This window comes from Podarcis pityusensis (assembly GCF_964106645.2).
Source record: "Podarcis pityusensis genome assembly, chromosome: 1".
Classification (NCBI taxonomy): domain Eukaryota; kingdom Metazoa; phylum Chordata; class Lepidosauria; order Squamata; family Lacertidae; genus Podarcis; species Podarcis pityusensis.
In genome coordinates this window covers 83371222-83391307 of record NC_138028.1, presented here as the reverse complement: position 1 = coordinate 83391307, position 20086 = coordinate 83371222, and the positions used below count along the sequence as shown (strand labels likewise).

Below are 20086 nucleotides of genomic sequence, written 5' to 3'. Positions count from 1 at the left end.
CTGCCTTTCCAGTCTCACGCTTTGGCATCCAGCATCTAGCTCATTTCACTCAGCTCTCAACTCTGGCCTTTTGTCTTTGTAACTAGCCAGGGAGTCCACCCATTTGTCCTCTGGCGCAGAGCCACTCCTTTGTTCCCTTAAGGACCTATACTTATCAGGCCACTGCCAGGCAGGCCTGGCTATTCCAGCAATTGAATCCTTGCTGGGTCCACGAATTGGAAGAGTCCTGCATTCAGCCTACTTCCTTTGGGGTCCCCCCTCTCCCCAGAAATGGTCACAGTGCCAGGGGTCAGCAAGGTTTACCCCGCCTGGGCTGGTTCACTTCAGCTGAGATCCCTCCTTGGGCCGGATCGTGAGCACACATGCCCGCAATTTCCGGCACTGCGGAAGCGAGTCCCCACGCCATGCTGTGCCGGTTTAGCGCAGTGCGTGAGGACTCGCCAAGTGGGCGGCTCGGTTTGGGGGTGGCTCGTGGTCCGGTTAAACGACCCCCGTGCGCCGCTTGTGGCCTATGGGCCTTAGGTTGCCGACCCCTGGGTCACACTATCACCTCCTTCAAGGCAGCCAGCACCTCAGCCAGAAACACATTCATCTTGGCCTGAACCCACCCAGCTAGCTTTAGTCAGCCATGAGGGGCAAGGGCCAAGAGGACACAACTGGATGCATACTTGCAAGCACCTTCCCAACAACATCAGGCTGCAAAAACTGGAACCCATCACACAAACACTACTTGATGGGGCACTGGAAACCTCATTTGGGACTGTATCACATCTTTGAAGTTTCCCAATTGGCCAGATGAGCACATGATATCTATATGGAAATCTTCTGCTTATTCAACAGCAGATCTATTTGGGATTATATTTTTTTGAACATGCAGACTTCCTTAAGTGACTCCTTCATGGCTGAAAGTTGCATTGCCACCGATATTTCACAATCCTTAGCAGCAACATTAACCATAAAACATGCTTTAAATCAGTTTGAATACAAAGGTAACAGGGAATTATCAGTGGGAAATTATATTTCCCACTCCAGGGTGTATGTGCTTAGATCTCCTGCATAGGTTATTTTATTGGGTAAGCTTTAAAATTATTATTTTGGCCACTAGATGGAGACTTAAGACAGGTAATAGTCACACTCATCTAGAATATTAAGGTATTAGCAATTAGGAATCCTCAGCACTCTTGCTGGCTGGGTCTTTTAGTTATTTATTCTCTCACACTCCCACAGCATGAAAAGTTAATGAGGAACAGAAAGGACATATTTTTGAGCCATATATAGGTCTGAAAGGCAGGCTTTCCCTTAAAATAGTTAGAGATTCTAGACCATTCACAGTCATTGCTGCAAATGTGGAAAGATGCTGAGATATCAGGAAGAAAGGCAGAGGATCTTCTGACACCCAAGTTTTTATCTTAATCAGAGTATTTGAATTCTCTCTTTTGAAAGCAGGCACAGCTGTATTCGAAATCAGCAGTCAATTCTCTCATGCTCAAAGTGAATGAAAGTTACCTCACCTCTAGATAACCATCAATCATCTAATTTGAATTCAGAACAAGGTTAGGATGGGACTAATCAATTTACATGCCCCTTCAGAAACAGGCCCACATTATTAAGGCTGAAATGGGTATCCCATTGTTTAATGATAATACCTAGTAGTCCTAGATGTGAAGCATTATCTATCCTGTGCATCCTCTTTCCCCCAAGATTTTGGGTTTATAAATGAGATACAACCTTACAATGCTTCTTGGGAATGAATAGACTGAGACTCTCACAAAAAAACAGACAAATCCCCAGAAGAACAGCTGTGCGTTGGCCAAAGCAGCACCCAAAAAATTGTGTCATGAGCTTCTATACACAACAATCTACTTCATCCATAATCCATCCATTCCCCCCTCCCCCCGCCCCACTATCTTTTATTCTTGGGCTACAAATCCTATACAACTTAGCTAGGACAGTAATTCCATTGAAAACCACAACTTATTTGCAAGTACAGGACTACAGGACTGCATTATTGCCTTGCAAATATTGCCATGGTATATTGTCCACTATAACCTCAGCTCAGGAATTGTCTACAACTGTCTCTAGCTAGATCATTCAACCTCCCTTCCCACATATATAGGTAAAGGTAAAGGGACCCCTGACCATTAGGTCCAGTCGTGACCGACTCTGGGGTTGCGGCGCTCATCTCGCTTTATTGGCCGAGGGAGCCGGCATACAGCTTCCAGGTCATGTGGCCAGCATGACTAAGCCACTTCTGGTGAACCAGAGCAGCACATGGAAATGCTGTTTACCTTCCCGCCGGAGCGGTACCTATTTATCTACTTGCACTTTGACGTGCTTTTGAACTGCTAAGTTGGCAGGAGCAGGGACCGAGCAACAGGAGCTCACCCCGTCATGATGATTCAAACTGCTGACCTTCTGACCAGCAAGTCCTAGGCTCTGTGGTTTAACCCACAGCGCCATCCGCATCCCTTCTCCCACATATATACCACCTCCCTAAAATCTCTAATCCCTATTTGCCTGGGAAGTATTAGAAATACCAGAGCCCTTTCCTTTATTTCATCTGGTCAATGCCTAATTAGTCAACACTCACAAAGGCAAGGTAAACTAGTTAACTCCTTCCATGGAAGCTATTGTCCAGCAAAAACACAGAAAACTTGAAGACCATTGGATAAAAGGGCTGCTAGGACCACAGAATAAGAGGCTGGCCATTTGCTTGCCAACCTCAGCTGTTCAGTCAAAAGAGCAGCATGAGGCAAGATACTACAGTTGCAGGGTAGCCTACAGTTGCAGGGTAGATGAAACCAGCCCCCCATTTATTCTTGCCAGCCTATGCATATTTCCAGTAAATGACTTGTATAAGCTTGGCCAAAGCAAACACAAGGACCTCAGGAATTTTACATTTTGTGTTGGTTCCAAGTGTGCAAATTTGCTGCTGGCTTTAATTGCAAACTTACTTACAGACCCTTTGGAGCACTCCTGCGCTCAATTCCTAGCACAAGCAGGAGACAGATTCTTCCGTACCAGGTCTCAGTAAAACAATTCAGTGCTTATTCAATTATCCCAAAGCAGAAAATGCTGTCTGACTCACAGGTGATTGCAAGACAGCTCTCAAAAAGCCATTTTAATGGATGGCAGAGGACCGGTAATCCACACTAATTGGATCATGGTTCAGTCCCCTAGCTCAAATTAACTGTCCTTTCAGGAAAAAGAACTTCAGGCTGCTTTAACAGTAATGGAGCTAGATAGAAAATCCACCTTGCTACTAATTGCCACCTAGCAGTTAAATTTGCAAAAGCTGATGGGGTAGAGAGAACTAGAGTAGTGAAGTGGGAAAGTAAAAGCTCGACGTTTTAGTGAGAAGGGGGCAAGAGCTATTCCATATCTACAGAGTTTGGGAAGGATTGAAATCACATAGTGCTCCAAATGATCAAACCAGTGAAAATGATAGGTTGAAAGCTCAACTAGATATGACTGTGGCAGGTGTGTCATGCTTGATATGGCATTCTCCTTAATCATGTACAGGCCACGTGACTATTTGAAAAGCAAAAGAAGCATGTGCTTGAGAGGAGCTGGAAATCCTCTTTCCCCACTAGACCGTGGCTTACCCTGTCTGTAGCCAATCTTTCTTCTTCACCACTACCCAACCCAAAAAGTGCTTTCATGCAGCCAAGATCACTTCCAATGTCAGAGAAAAGCAGTCACATAGAGAAGCCACAATAGGCTGAGTGATTGGTGTAGGAGCATTCTGCAGTCCTTACCCACGTATGCCGTTTGGGGTTAAAATCAGACACATTCCTTAGGCAAAACTGGGGGGGGGGGGGATTCTTTGGTTAAATACATTGAACTGCTACCATCACATCTAGTCTGACCCCTGGTAAGGCCTGTTTTTCTCACTGTGAGTTATGATGATTTTAAGTATACTTAACTACAGAATGTCTGAATTGGTCAGAATCTCAGGATGAGCACCGAATATAATATTTACTAAATGTTAAATGTTATAAGGAAAGTTGAAAAACACAGCTTCCATCATAGCACCATCATATAAAAACCTATGGTATATGCGCACATTTAGTAATGTATGTGCAGTTCTGGGAACCGCAATACAAAGCCCTACAGCTGCCGAAAGAAAAAAACATGAATAAAATGATCACGGGGAGCCCACCTACCTTACAAAGAAAGTGTCAATCATTTGAGGATTTTAGATTTGTGTGGGTGGGAAGTGTTGAGGTGGGACAAGACTGGCACGTAAGGTTATGAGAAGTACTGGGTAAGGAATTTTGAAAAGTTGCCCACTCTAAAAAAACAAGAGTTCACAGCTCTTCATTGGAAAGGATATATAGCTGGTTTTAAGATAAATAAAAGTAATCAAAAGAATGCATAATTAAAATATGAAACCTACTGCCAGGGGATACCGTGATGGCCAACAACATAAATTGCTTTCTAAAGAGAAATACAAATGTTAGCCAAAGCAGCAACTCTCATGACTAATAACAATACAGGATGCAAAAGATTAAACATGATGGATTTGATCACCATGCCCTGGTTTTATGTTTCCCAAAGGGCTCCCACTCTGTCTAAGGGGCACAATACCCCTTTGTTTTGGCCCAGCACACCAGTTATACTCAAAAGAGGCTGATGACTTCCATGGGTTGAGCCATTAGGTCCAATTTGATGTTAATTAGCCCCTTATCATTTTAATACTGCTCCTGAATTCCCAGAGAGCCACTTGCCGAGCAACATCCCTGCCAAGGAAACAGCCATTGGCAATCCATCCAAGGCCAGCTCAAGTCCACCTCTATTCCTTCTGTACAACACACTCACATGGATACATGTCTCCATACTGGTTGATATAAGGATGATCCAATAGAGGAAACGGGGGAAAGGCAAAAGGCTTCTTTTGCCTTTAAGGAAAAGCAAAGCACAGAAGCTCTCACATTTCTTTAAAGAGTGCCAGTTATCCATCGGGACCAGACGCTGTCCCAAGTGTTAATGTTGGCGAGGTTCAAGGATGCTGTTATTGCTGATGGAATCTTAGGCACTGCCAGGTTTCATCTCTATTGACTGCTTGCCTACATTAGCCACATCCCATCAGCACGCAATGGCCCTTTAAATACAATTAGTGCAGCAGCTGCTAATGGAAGGTACTACAGTTAAGCCCCTTGGCCCAAAGAATAAGATGCAGCTCCTGTACAAAACTCTACAGATCACTGGCGCAGGTTGCGCAAATATACCCTGCTGCTGCAGAAGAAATGGTTTGATTTGCTTTGACATACACCTCCATACTGGAAGATGCTTTTCATTTGTCCGGGCTGTTGCTAGGTGGGGTGTCACACAATAACAAGTCTCGTCCAAATTCACTTGATTTTTATTAAATCAGTTAGCCACGATAAACAAAAATGCAAAGAGAACCTTAAAAAAGAAAAACCAAAAGACATCAACTGAGTCTGACCAGGGAAGGAACACAGTGCCCCCATCTTCCAGCTGTATGCCACATACCACTGAGCCCACCATCTAACAGGACACAGTGCATCTATGGCAACATGAAGGCAGAAAAGGGGCGGGGGTGATGGGCTTTCTCTGTCCTCTTTTAGCACAATCCATTCTCTCTGGACGGGACAACTGGCCCTGACTACAACCTGCAATACTGGGAGGGGGAACAACTGAAGCATTGTAGTGGTGCCAGCTCTCCATCCATCCTGCCTGGAACAACGTCCTCTTGGCCTCACCTCCACAAATAGAACCACCACAACACCTGTAAAAAGGGTGGGGAATCAGGGTGTTTCTTGCTAATCTGAACCAGATGCAGATTCTGCTGAGCTGGGTGGGGTGCTGGCGATCTCCTCCTCATCAGAATCCTAGAAAAGAAAGAGGCACAGGTATTGTTAAGAGCAGGGGAAAGATTCAAGATTAGCTGCATGCCTTAGAGTCTAAGCCAACAGAATCAGCGCCGGAAAGGGGAGCTGCTGGGTACCACTGGGACCAATTAAGCTTCAGCTGAACAGCCAACTGCAGTAAAAGCATACAATAAATGGAGCAAACAGGATGTTTAAGCTGCATGAAGATGGGGAAATCTAGAAAAGCCTGCAATGTGCTTTTATTTACTACGCTAGAAACACAGGAGTGTGTACAATGTAACGGGAATGAATATGGTTCAGCAAATGGCAGGAAAAGGACAGGAAAACATGGAGAAACCAGGGAAAAATAGAAATCATATGATATATTATTAAAGTCAATATTGTTCTCCAGCTTGAGCACTTATACATAACTGGCTTGGTATTCTTAAAAATAGCAAATTTCTAGTCTTCATGGTTGCAGAGCATAGTAAAGCAAACACTTAGAAACCAAGGGGGCTTTAAGCAGGTCTTTGATGTGGTGTGCCTTTTACCAACACCAGACATCTGTGTTCTTCCAATGGCTCTCCACCTATCTTCCCTGCCTCAATATCTTTCCTGATGTCCTTTCCTCCTGACACTGTCCTATAAGACTACAGACCGTGAAAAATGTTCTTAGCTCTGAAATACAAATTCCATAAATACTTATTCGGCAAATTAAAACACATGAAGCAATGCAATGTCTCAAGTGTGGAGACTAATGAAAGTAGGAAGATTATGGACTGCCATGTTCAGTTAGAGGCACTCTTCCGTTTCTAGTGGCCACAAAAGGACCATCCTGTAACTTGTGATGAAAACATCATGGGGGGGAATTGGTTGCTCTTCTGTAGCAAGAACTGGCAACAGGATTCGGACCTGAATGGAGCATGTTTTCCTTCCCCTCCTCCCTAGCTCACTGGCAGTGGCGCTGCATTGCCACCACAGAGTGCATTGCCTCTCACCTCCTTCTTGTCCTCGCCTGAGGAGCTATCATCACTGGAGACAAACTCCTTGCTCTTGAAACTCTCTCCAAGTTGTTTGGAAGGGCTCTTGCTCACAGACGATTTTGCAGATGCAGGTGCCTTCTTCTCTGGCTTGCCTTTCCCTGGCTTCTCTGGCTTTTTCTTCTTCTTGGATTTTTCCCTGTTCATGTGAAGAAAGAGATAGTGTGCTGTAATGGCAGAATCCCTTTGGGGCAACAGAAGCACTATGGAGAAATGAGGATGGGAGTCTGTGTTCTTGTTTGTGGGGCAGGGACGCAGCTACTCACTTCTTGGAGCTGTCCGACTTCCCTCCTTCAGTGTAGTCCTTCATTGCCTTCTCGTAGTCCCTCTTGGCATCTTCAGCTTTGCGATCCCATTCCTTCATCCAAAAAGAGAACGTTTTACTCACTACTCACGTAACCCACAAAAAGAACAACTCATGCACCATTTCTGCTAACACCAGGAGCATGTGTATCCCATGCAATAGAAAATGAAATCCAAAAACTCAAGGAATGCAGAGTCTTGAGGTTTTATTTTAAGCCCATTGTTCTTTTCCTTATGCCTGTTGGTCAAGGCCGAAATGGATTCAACTGAGGTTCAAAAACCCAGAGCTGGATTTAGTGACCAAGTGGAAATGCATAATCATCAGGATAAAACAGGATTTAACTGTCTCAGGACATTAGGGAATTCCTGCTGGATCAGACCAAGAGTCAATTTGGTTTAGCAACCATTTCTCACAGCAGGAATTCCCTAATGTCCCAGGGTTTGAGGCAGGAATCCTTTCCAATCCTAGCCTGACACGACAGGGATTGAACCTCTGATCTTCTACATGGAAAACATGTGGTCCACCACTGAACTACCACCCTTCCAAGACACTTCAGAGAATCCTCCAGAAAGCAACAGCCCTCTCCCACTGTTCCCCCCCCCCCCAGCAGCTGGCATTCAGATGAACAAATCATAAACCACTCCCAAAAGCTACTGGCACACTTCCACATCCATAAAATGTTATCATTATCAACTCATCACCCACCTCTTTCTTCTCTTTGGACATTCCTTTCCAGAGTTCTCCGGCCTTCTTGGACACATCAGTGACACTCATGCCAGGACTATCTGCCCTGATCTTGTCACGGTTAGCATTGAGCCAGAGCATGTAAGCAGACAAAGGTCTCTTTGGGGCATTGGGATCTTTCCCTTTCTTACTCTGTGGGGAAAGGGAGGGTGAGGAGAAAAAGCACAACACTTCACCTCCAAGTAAAGGGAAGCCCTGCCTATTCCACAGATTCCGGAAAAATCCCTTCCTGTCTCCCAAAGCCACCTGCATAAAGACCTCTAACTTGACTTTTGACTATAGCCAACTGCCCTTCCAGCAATCTACAGCTCTGCAAATTGCAACACACAGTTTTTGCTCCAAAACCTCTTCTACTGCCCCCTTTCCCCCTTATATTCCCAAGACTGGTTTTCATATTCACTGCACCACTAATAAGCATGGACCAACTTGGCCCCCAGTGCCATCCCTCAATTTCAAAGCCCATCCCACCGCAGCTCTCCCCTACGTGAGCAGATTCACAGGGAAAAGGCCTGTTAACCTCTCTGTGTAAGGAGAGATTTCAGCAGTGCACTCTCCTTAGGTACCCTCAATAGCTTTACTTAAGTCGATTAATGTTTGAATGTGTTCAAGCATTTTAAAACAGTTCTTGTTCTGGTCTCAGCTAACACAAGCGCAAGTTAACACTGCTGGTCCCGATTCAGTTCAAAATACGGTCCCTTGTCAATATATCAACTGCTGATTTGTCTGCTTGCTAGGTGTTTGGGCACCGCTGAGATGGAGGAGCAGGTTCCCCTCTGTTTGGATGCCCTTTTGAATCAAGATGACAGAGTGCACCTTTCAAAACTGCACTGATTTGTTTGGTTTCTTAGGAACTCCCAAGCAATGCCCAGTGCAAGGCTGCTGATTTGTAACTGTGCACTTGTTTGCTTTCTCACAGGCACTTCCAGCTCTGACAGGAAGCACTCAAAGAAAGCCAGGAAGAGAGCGGCCTTGAATTCAACAATCTCCACATCCTGGTTGCTCTCACCTCAGATGGCTTCTTGCGAGGCTTGCGTTCTTTGACAATTTTGGCTTTTTTGGCAGGTTTCTTCTTCTCGTCACTGTCTCCTTCGTTGCTAGATGAGCTGGCTGAGGCATTACTGTCAAACCTGTCACAAGGAAAAGACACGCACAGAAAGAGGTGGGTTCACAGCTTCCTAAACCCACAAATAAATCCCAGTCACTTTTAAAATGAGGGCACACACTCAAGCTTGAGCAACAATATCCTCACCCTCTTTTTTTGTGCTTAACTCTCATGTGTCCGTTACACTACATCGGTGTGGTGTAGTGGTTAGAGTGCAGGACTAGAAATGGGGTAACTAGGGTTCAAATCCCCACTCAGCCTAGCCTACCTAACAGGGTTGCTGTGGAGATTAAATAAGGAGGGGGAGAACCATATTAAACACCATCTCCAGCTCCTTAGAGAAAAACTGGGAAATAAATGCAGCAAATAAATTAATAAGTCCCAAGAAAGACTTGGATGCCGCAGGATCATTAAAATCAGTAACAAATATCATAAACAGATAGGTCTATATAGCCCGATTAGAATAAACAACTTATAAAATTTACAAACACTGGAAGCCCTACCACGACTGCTAAAAATTGTTAGACATACAATATAGGATTTCAATAAGCTGCTGCATAGACTTGTCAGAAACTATTCTAGCAAGAGCGCACAAACCAGCAGGTATCAATTGACTGTTAACCATTGCATGCAAACATCAAAAACAATTGCCATCTGTCTAACCTACCCCAATGTTCATACTTCAAAGACCAAACAGACAAGCCTTTTAAGTAAGCTGACGTTCTTAAAGCATTTGAAATAGAATGGGTCCATTGTCATGACTGCCCACCCTGCAAGATGCTCTCCAGCAGCTTAAGTGAAAGAATGCCCAGATTACTAGCGTCCAACGTTTTCTTGAATATTCAACCCTGTGTACAATTTTAGACTGATGAAAGGACAGCATATTTCACAGACGAAGATAAAAAGCACAAGACTGTCAAAGTGAGTCGCAAAGTGTTGCCTTAAATTTAGGACTCAGATTTCCCCATTCATTTTGATAACCAGTGGTTGCACCCAGTAATGCTGCTATACGAGTGGAACAGGCCTCCACTAATGCAGTGGGACTTCCACTCCCCCTTGCAGCTCTGACTGCCCACCATCACCTGAGCAGATCTGGGTGGGCTGACAGGAGACAGAGAAAAGGAAGCGCGCCACCCCTGCAAAAGTGGAAACCTGCTCATGTGGCATGAACTACAACCCCCATTTCCTACTCCCTAGATGGATCCTCACAACATTATAACAAACTGTTCTTCTTCCCATTTCACCCTACTATTGTCACCACTCCAATACAGATGATCCAACTTTCTTCTGTTGGAATTCTCCTACTCATGTGATTTGCCTGCTTCCATACGGTCATATTGAAAACCCACAGAGACCTGGTCACAGTTCCAGATGTTATTGCATCCTTCAGTCTTATACTGGTCCCTTCCAAGCACACAGTTTCCCCCAGTATTTATTAAAATATTAATATCATGCCTTTTGATTCCTAACAGAACCCTCAATGCAGCATTCAACAACACTATCTCCAGCAGGCTGAAGCATTTTACTTACTCTTCTGCCACATCCTCTTCCTCCTCCATAGGATTGAATGATTCATCTGGAAAAAGAAAATCTCTGTTTTTAAACCACATTGATGAGAACGAAATGTAAGGCATGAAAAGGCAAACAGGAATGGATTTGGCCACAAACCAAAGACAGAATAGGCCAATCTCTGTATCTCCAGGCTGCAGAAAAGCTATTTATTCATTTACTTATTTCATAACATTTAAATAGCTGACAAAAGAAATGCATAAAATAAGCCTTTTTGCAGACATTGTATCAATTATGCTATTGAATCCAAAAGTTGCAATGCTCATATTACTGAAATGAAAAAAATAAGCAATTATGCTAAAGTGTCTGGATTCAAAATCAGCAAATCCAAATCAGAAATAACGTAAATGGACATTTCTCCATCTGACCAATCAATCATTCAAAAACAGATAGGAAGTAAAATATTTGGGAGCCCAGGTAACAAAAAACCTGTCAGCTCTAAAGAAAGCAAACTTTACACCATTACTTTTACAAGTATGATGGGATCTTAGATCTTGGGAAAACTTACATTTAGCATGGTCAGGACGCATAACCATTTTTACAGCAGCTATCCATCTGAAATTTTTGTTTCTTTTTCAAGCGCTGCCAATTATGATTACGCCCAAACAATTTAAAATTTGGCAGTGCTCAATGAACAAGTTCATACACAAAGGGGAAAAGAGCAACTAGGCTCCAGAACTATGTATGGAAGTGTTCAAAGCAGCAGATTTGGAATCCCACACCTCCAAACTACTAACAATGCCTTTTAACTAAAACATTTGATGTCACCGATGAACGGTCAAAAGAGCAAACCATGGGCAGATATAGAAATAAGCTTGACATACAACAAAACAAGTGAAATGTCTCCTGCACTAGCAGTATTTGGCTTATGATCCCACCCGCTCAAAATTACCCTAATGTTGATCTCTTAGCCTTTCTATTGACAGCTGCCTGTATGGAGATAGTCAGATGCTGGAAAATTTTTGTTGGGCTTAACAAGTATAGTCCATAGCATTGGCTTACATATTGACATGTCAGGTCAAGGCGGCAAAGGGCAGACACAATCCACATTCCTTTTATAATGTATGGCAAATGCTTCTTGAAAACAAATTGTTGAGACCATGGCAGAAATCCACCAAACATTCATGGGGAAATGTGGCATGATCTTTTAGCGTAATCAAACACAACTTTATTATATAACATGACAAAAGTTTGAAATACGATCAGCACAAGTAATTTGTTGTTTACTGTTGTAACAACCGTTTTCTCAAAATGTATCTTCTGAGCCATGAAAAATAAATATAAACGTATTTTTAAAAAGTTATATACTGTTCAATTATTAATAAAACAAAACCCAAAAGAAATTTTCAAAAAATGGCTTACCCGTCTCCTCCCCAGAGTCTTCACTGCTGTCATTTGCATGCTCCTCGCGAATTTTGCCCTCCTCCTTCATACGCTCCAAGTAAGCATCATGTGAGTCCTCATCCGAACCAGCATAATCATCATAGGGCACACTCTTCATGCCCTAGAAACATAAACAAAGCATTCCATGGAAGCTTCCCAACTCCAGTATTTGAGCAGACAGTCTCTCTCAACACTTTCCACACCCAAAACATGCAGAGATTCTAAAACCACAACTCCCAGCATGCTTTTGAGCACACATACTGTATAGAAAAGGCTTCTGTTTTAAACACACGCACACACACACACAGCAGATTCCTCAAGAACTGAATGCATGCTGTCTCCTGGGTCTGCTAGAACACACCTTCTCTCCTCAGAGGAAGGGAAGAACCATGCTAGAAAGGTGGATTAGGTGGAAGCCACTTCTTGAGCAGAGCAGGCTGCTGCCCCTTGCCTGTGGTTCATGCAAGGTTATACTATGGTGATTAGGAATGTTCACCACAGCCATGCAGAGGAGACCTGAACCAAGAGGAGGAGGAAGAGGAGGGGACAATCGCACAGACCTTTTTCTTCTACAAGGAGAGAACAGAAATTGAGAAGGGAGAAAGCTCCGGAGAGACAGAGAACCCCCACCCTTCCCCAGTAGATCAGGATCAGGACCAGACAGTAGTTGCCTTTCCCTGTCCTCTCTCTTGCCCACCCTCTTGTAACAGGTACCTCCTTCAGTCCTCGGTTCTTGATGTTCAACTTCTTGGTATTCACAAAGTCAAATAGTTTGCCATATTCTTCTCTGCAAGGAAGAGAAGCCATAGATGCAATCATCTCGCACAAGACTAATACTCACTTGCCTGTGACAAAACTTCACAGAACAGCAGTGAATCAGTTGCTGCCAGGGAAAATAGATCTTATATTGTGAGGGCGCGGAGGGGAACTGAAGAACGAAATATTGTGTTTTTAGGACCTACCTTAGTTTTATGGCTTTAAATTGTTTTGAATATTGTTTTTAACGCTGTAACCTGCCCTGGGACCTTAAGAGTGAAAGGCAGGTAACAAATTCATAAATAATAATATATGCATGATGCAGCTATTGAAATGAAAACATCTGAAAATTATGGGTCACACATATGCAAGCAGCATAAAGAACTGTCTTTCAGAATGGGAAGGGCTCAAGGGCAGTGGAAATTCTGCCCCTTTCCGCCACAATGGAAAATATTATACAGCTAAAGAGGCGGCTGAGATCAAAAGCTGGTAAGCACACTTGTGTCTCTATGGTTCTGCTACGATCCATTCACTCACCTCTCTATGCTGCTGAAAGTGTATTGCATTCCCTGCTTGGTTTCTATTTCGAAGTCAAAGGAGCGTGTGGTTGTGGTCCCACGGGCGAAGTTCACAAAAGAAATCTCGTCAAAGCGAACATGAACGGGTGGCTTGTGCACGTAGATGAAGCCACGCTCTAAAGGGTACAGGAGGCCCGAACTAGCCTTATAGGAACAAGTGATGCACTGTGCCCCGGAATGCCTGTAACAGGGAAATAAGAGCCATGCTCAATTTTGGCCATACCTTTCTCATTCACGCCCCGGTCAAACAATGACAGCCAATGAATGGTTCACGATTCCTCTAACCCAGCATGGAGGCATTTCTCACCCCTGGAAGTTGCCAGGCACGGTGATCTTCCGGTTGACAAGAGCTTTCATGACACGACTGACCATCTCATACAGGGAGCCAGACATATTCTTGGTGAGCCGACCCTCAAAGCGCTTCTCTACCTCATCCCTGTTAGAGAGAGAGACAGAATAGAAGTTAAGAAAGTGCTAGACTCAAGGGGCTGTTGAAAGATGTTTTAAATAGTATGTGTGCATGCTTATGCATGTACAGTTGACTCACAACTTATGCACATTTAACTTGAGAGATCACAGCTTTATGCTGAAAAAGCACATTCCGCAATTCCTCCTGCCATTGCATTCACTCTGGGAGAGCATTCTGAGGTCCAGGGACAGTCTGCAGTAAATGCTGCACTGTGCCTTTTATAGTTTCTACCTTCCCTGGACGTAGCTCCCACATAAGTGGAGAGTCGCCTGTGTGTGGATGTGCACAGGCATATATGCACACATGGGGGTGGGGGTTGAGAAAGGTAATAATAGGGAGCAGGTGGAGACTAGAACTGGCAGTCTTAAAGTTAGAATGTTGCACTGGAAACTCCAAGGTCTCCTTGTGCAAGCCAGTCTCATTCTTGTTTTCTCCCTCTCCATACAAACACACAGAATAAGTTTGACAGAAATGGAAATGAAAGAGACTCCAAAGATTACTACAACACCAATTAATTGCAGCAGTCTGTGCAACTGGGACAAAAAAGCACTTGGGCATGACGGGTAGAGTCAAGCTTAGAAAGCATCTAGGGGAATCAGACACAGATACACTGTAAGGAATACAATATTGTGAATGGTACGCACTCATTCATGTTGAGGGTCAAGGAGATGTCCTCATCCTTTGAGAAGAGTAGGATAAGAAAGTGGTAACGTGTTTGGCCTTGCTTTATAGGAGGATCTAAGCTGATCTGGAAGGAAGCAGAGATAAACTTCACCTTCAGCAGGAGCCCTGATCCAAAAGCACCATTCCCATGCAGCCTAACCCCCACACACCACGCTGATATCACATGCATCTCCCTTTCATAGAGACAACCTACCCATTACAAAGCCCTTTCCCCTTGATTTAAGACAGCAACAGAAATCCAAATTTAATCCTAGACAGCAGCAGTCTCTACAGACTCAACTAGGAGAATAAAAATTTGCACTTCTTTTCAGGAATCTTCAGGTTCAGACTGCTGCATCAAACTGAGTATATTTCTCACACACACCCTTTCAGAAATGTTAAGAGACATTATAGTCTTTTTTATTAAAAAACAAACAAACACAACCATGCAGAATGTCACTATGTAGCCTTCTCCAAAATAGCATGGTCTAGCTTTAGTTATGACCACTCCCCTAGAACTGCAGATGCTCACAGGTAAGCAGACAAGGGCCAAACCTCCCCAGGCTGTATATGCAGTTGCTCTGCTCGCAATAACATGTCAGACATTGGCAATGCCATGCCAGACTGGACATGCAAGCCCTGACTTCCTTCTGCCTTAAAGGCCAATGGCCTTCTCTTTTTTGTACTTTTATTTGTTTATTAAAGATTTTGTTGATTTACAAAAGTGTGTGCACTGACTGTCTATCGTATTTTTTTCCCCATGTAACATTTTTACAAATCAGTTTCATTTGTTGAGACATTAAGGCCAATGGCCTTCTAAGCAACAAATAACTTGGCCGGATGTGCAGTCTGGCATAGCAGGTGGCACAAGACCACCTTGCTGCTTTCTAAGAAAAAATTATGTGCTTTATCTCCATCTGATAGGAAGAGATTATTATGTGCAAGTTAGCTATGCAACGCTGAGGGATTAGCTCTTGCATCTCTATCCACACCTGCTGCAGTTAGAAGGAACGAGAGAGCCCTAAGGCCCGACACCTTAACACAGTGCTGAAACAACAGGCCAGCTCCCCTTATGCCCGGAACGCTTGCAGGGAGGGAACCAAGGCAGAGCAGAAGAATAGGAAGGATACATAACAATCCCTGAAATTTTATCTGAGACACTGACTGTGTACTGAGTAGAAAGACACATGGATTCTTCTCCCCAGAGTGCAACATAAGACTGATAATTTGTTTTGTTTCTGGTTTTTTAATTAGTAACAAGAACTTATTTATTTTTATTTCATAAAAGGTATACATCATTTGATTGCAAAATACCTCCAAGTGATTTACAAAGAGATAAAACAAGAAAATCAAGAAAAAAATCACAACCATATTTTTTAAAAACTTAAAATACTAACTTTCAAAGCACCAGGATAGGTTTGTGTAAGCAAGAATGTTTTTAGCAGGCGCCCAAAAAAGAAGGTGCCTGTTTGATCTCAATAGACATGAAGTTCAGAAGCGCAGGTGCTGCCACACTAAACAATCAAGTTCTTACAAATCTGGAACAGGTATTATGTGGCCCCCGCAGTAGTGCCAATTCCACCGATCAAAGCAGTTGAGTGGGTGCATGTGGGAGTAAAGAAATCTCTTACGTTAACTGGTCCCAAGTTTTCAAGGGATGAAAGGCCCTGGCCTCTCTCATAAAGCACAAAGGGGAGAAGGAAGAGAACCTATGAATGGAGCCTACTGCATGAAGTAACCATCATTCTTACTCCTGACAGGCAACCCCTTCCCCCCAATTCCACTGCTGCTCACCACGAAGAACATCTGGCGTTGGTCTTTATGGGGCAGCAGAAAAAGCCGCAGAACGGTGGTGTAGGGGATCTTGTAGTCAAATGTCTTGCCATGGAGGTGCAGGAAGGTAGGGTAGATGCGGATGTCATATCGACCACGAGGTGTCAAGCACTGCAGCTCTCGGAAGATGCAGATGGCATCTCCAGTGGCCTGGATGACGTCTGCCTTAGATAATACATTCTGGGCAAATGCCTGCAGTAAAGAGTGGAATGAAGTTTTTATCAACTAATGCTCTCTCTCCCACCCCAACATCATCTCTACTCAGTTCTCACTCACCTCCACGGGATCCACGCCATCCTCCTGAGTGGGTGGCACGTAGAAGCGCACCTCCATAAGCGACACTTCAGTGTCGTCATTCTGGTGGAACTCCAACGTCACTTCATTCTTGCCAGTTGTACACTGGGAGACATTACTGAGTGGGATCTCAAAAACTGGCTGCTCACCAATGTCAAAAGAGAGAAGCTGCCCTGCAAAAGACCAACAAGGTATCTTCCAAGAGAAAATAATAATACATTCTCAGTCACTCTCCAACCCAAAGTAAAACAAAAACAACCTTCTCCATTCTTTTCTCTTAGCTCTGTCTTCGAGACACAGTGTGCCAATTTCCCTTGGGGTCGGGGTACCACCCACCACACCCAAACATACCTCCAAACTTCACTGTCCCCCAGTTCCACCCCTTCACACACAAGTCTTTTTCAGCAAGGTCTAAGTGAAAGTGTGTCTTGAAGAAATCTGAGAGTTTGTCAAATTCCTATGGAAGGAAAATGCATAATCAGGGAACAGTCAGTTAATGCACTAGTAAGGTAGCGGTATACAGAGTAGCCATTTGCTGTGAATAGCTTTCTGCACCTTGGAAATTAAAATAAGCTACATATCAGAGGCCAGAGCAAAATTATGTCAATACTAACAAGTATTTTTTATATAAGCTAAGAGTTAAGAATTGCATGCTACAAGAGATGCATGAAACTAGAAATCCCACTGTAGAACCGACATCTCCTTTATAACAGCCTGCAACTAAGGCAACACACAACCATAAGGCTAGAGGGAAAAGGCACTTTTGCAAGACCAAACTGGATATGCAAACTGGTGGAATTTCAGGCAAAAATAAACACCCAATGGCAGATGCTGCACAATATCAACCTGTCTTGATCCATAATTCAAAAAACCGCTCACCCCACCAAGTCCTGAAGACCTGCTGAGGGCTGTACTGTATCATGCTCAGAAGCAAACTCATTCCAAAAAGAACCTTACCGTCTCTCTGAACCCATCATATTTGTAGACGTGACCGTTCTTTGTCAGGAGTTTGAGACCATGTCCCAGTGCCACTCGTCGCCAGATGCCCTCTGCCAACTCTGATGCCTGAATATTGTCCACTTTTCCTGTTTTACTGTTCTTGAAAATCACACCTTGACGGTTCAGTCGCAGGCGGCCATCATTCTGACCCACAAGAGACAGAAGGTTAGCAGGTGCTTTAGCTCCGTGGCCTCTCAAAAGCTTGATAGGCTCTTCTCCTAAAACAACTCCATTTATTCCTCAAACTGCCACCAAATCCCCTTTTAAAATACTATTTAGAACAAGTTGGACAAGACATATGATGTGGTGTTAATGGCAACTATCCAACAACTACAATAATTCCTTCCACTATAATTGTTTTCTCCCCAAACATTTGGAATGGGACTCAAACCACTCAGTAAAGCAGCAGTGGGGAACCTCCAACCCACAGACCTAATTAGGTTACCAGTAAAGCAGCAGTGGGGAACCTCCAACCCACAGACCTAATTAGGTTACCAGACCTCCCCATTTTGCTTGCAAGCCACACCCACCTGTCTTCAACCTGATGTGCTATATGCTATCAGGGATAGAGAAGGTCAAAATGTGGCTGGTCCAAAAGTGGGGTTGCAGTGTGCTTTCTAAGCACTTTGCTAAGTGATTTGCCTTGGCCCACAGTCGATTTCTAACCATATAGGGAAACACCAGTGACTTGATGTTGCTGTGATGTCAAGTGACTGACAGGTGGGTATCCGCCCCCCCCCCCCCCCCATCTATCAAACTTTGCTTTGGCAGCGAGAGGAATATGGAGCCAACCTAGTGGCCAGATCTAGTTTTCTGCTTCTACAGTAAAGTGTCCAGTTATCTGTTTTCTTAAAAAAGACAATGTTTACAGCACAAACCTAACCATATTTGCTAAGAAGTAAAGCCCTATTTATTTAAGTAGGTGTTACTTCCTTAGAAGTCAGCCTCAGAACCTTGCTTCATATTCAATTTTAAATTAAGCAAATATTTGTGGCTAGGAATCACATTTATATAGATCTATAGACTCTAGCTCACAAAATCTTACACCATAATATATTTGTTAGTCTTTCAGTTTGCCACAAGAGTCTTTGTTGTTTTGCATCCAGAAATAATCCCAAGTGATATACAACCAGCCTGCCAAGTAATCCCCCCAGTGGCATTAACAATGCTGAATAATAAAAAGGCTTTAAGGCACGTTTCATACCCAGCTGAAGTCTCAAGATGCATTTTAGTGAGTAAAGAATTTGCCACCCAAAAAAGTTATTTCTCCGCAATCCTCAGGAGTCCAAAGCAAATGTGGGCTTCATCACTCTTGAAACATTTGTTCACCGTTCTAAATAATGTATTCTCATAGGCCCTCCTGCCATTATGTTTAAAGTATTAACCCCACTGAACCCTTAAGGGGCAGAGCAATATTATTTCTTACTCCCCTTTAAAAGATGGCATACCAGAACATGACAGATCATACAACAAACTTGTGGCAAAGCACTAGGTTTCTAAAGTGGCAAGGTGGCATCCCATCCAACAGGTCAACCTTCCTCCAAACATACTGCTTGTTCCTCACATAGCACCATATGTTACTTTCCTCCTTTCAGGCTACCACCACCACCCCATTAACTCACCATCGATCCCTTCACCTCCTGGTATATTTCATTGAATTCCAATGTATCCGCCATGTTGACAGCACCTCCACCCCCCTCACCCCCCTATGGCAGGGGTTGAGGCCACACCAGCAAAACGTGCCGAGCTGTTCTTGGGGAAATGTTTTGCAAACGGACCCAGGCAGGGAGAAGACAAGATGTCTTAGTCCTTCCTGGAACGTGGGATCTTCTCCATCTAGTACTAACAGAAGCAAAGGGAACACGAAGACACAGAGGACTAGAAAACACCTGGGGGGAGGCGAAACCTGGGGAGAAAGCAGAAAATGTTTTGTTTATACATGGGAGACGGGAAGAAGACGACGACTTCTAGAAAGCTGCCTTGCTATTCACCCAACTCGGCTAAAAACCACCCCTGCCTCACAGTGCCTACTAAGAAGGACACACACCAAACCCCGCACCCAGGAGCCCCCGACCCACAAGATGCTCAGTGCCGCCACAGCGAAACACACACGTTGTCTATTTGCGGGAGCCAAAACTCGCCTCCTTACGGAGCAGCAACAGCGCACACCAGCCGCCTACTCCTGCTGCTACTACTACTACTACTACTACCGCAGTTTCCCATACCAACCGCGTTTAAACCGAAGACAATTGCCCCCCGCCCTCGCACGCCCGGCTTTGAATTCCCCCCCCCTCACCAGACGCACTTTCCCGCCTGCGCAACACGAGTCACATCCTCTCCCCTCCTCTCTAGAAAGCTCACCTCACTTCCTCCTTCCGGGGCCGTTGGCTTTCGGTCGCTTAGTGCTCTCTTGCCTCTCCGGTTTGAAAAAGAAAGAAAATGGAAGAAGGCTGCACGACTCTCTACGGAAGCCGTGGGACGCCGCTCTATCGCGCAGCACCTCTATGGTGGGACGTCT

The 20086-nt window shown here is 44.2% G+C and overlaps 1 protein-coding gene across 6 annotated transcripts; it reads right to left on the bottom strand.

The window, feature by feature from the left end:
• Positions 1-5349: 5349 nt before the first annotated feature.
• On the bottom strand, positions 5350-20086 carry SSRP1 (structure specific recognition protein 1). 6 transcript variants are annotated; one of them, XM_080994427.1, is made up of 17 exons: positions 19930-20086; positions 19191-19474; positions 17527-17712; positions 16921-17026; positions 16552-16742; positions 16237-16467; positions 14424-14527; positions 13618-13746; positions 13270-13491; positions 12691-12763; positions 11956-12097; positions 10555-10600; positions 8929-9049; positions 7884-8054; positions 7141-7232; positions 6833-7013; positions 5350-5855 (listed from the first exon to the last, which is right to left on the bottom strand). In XM_080994427.1, exons 2-17 carry the CDS (start codon positions 19242-19244, stop codon positions 5787-5789), a joined length of 2118 nt encoding a protein of 705 aa, XP_080850553.1. In that variant the 5' UTR covers positions 19245-19474; positions 19930-20086; the 3' UTR covers positions 5350-5786. The 6 variants fall into 6 exon arrangements, with proteins under 6 accessions (XP_080850553.1, XP_080850554.1, XP_080850555.1 ...); XM_080994428.1 differs by having other exon boundaries at positions 19865-20045; XM_080994429.1 differs by having other exon boundaries at positions 19874-20045.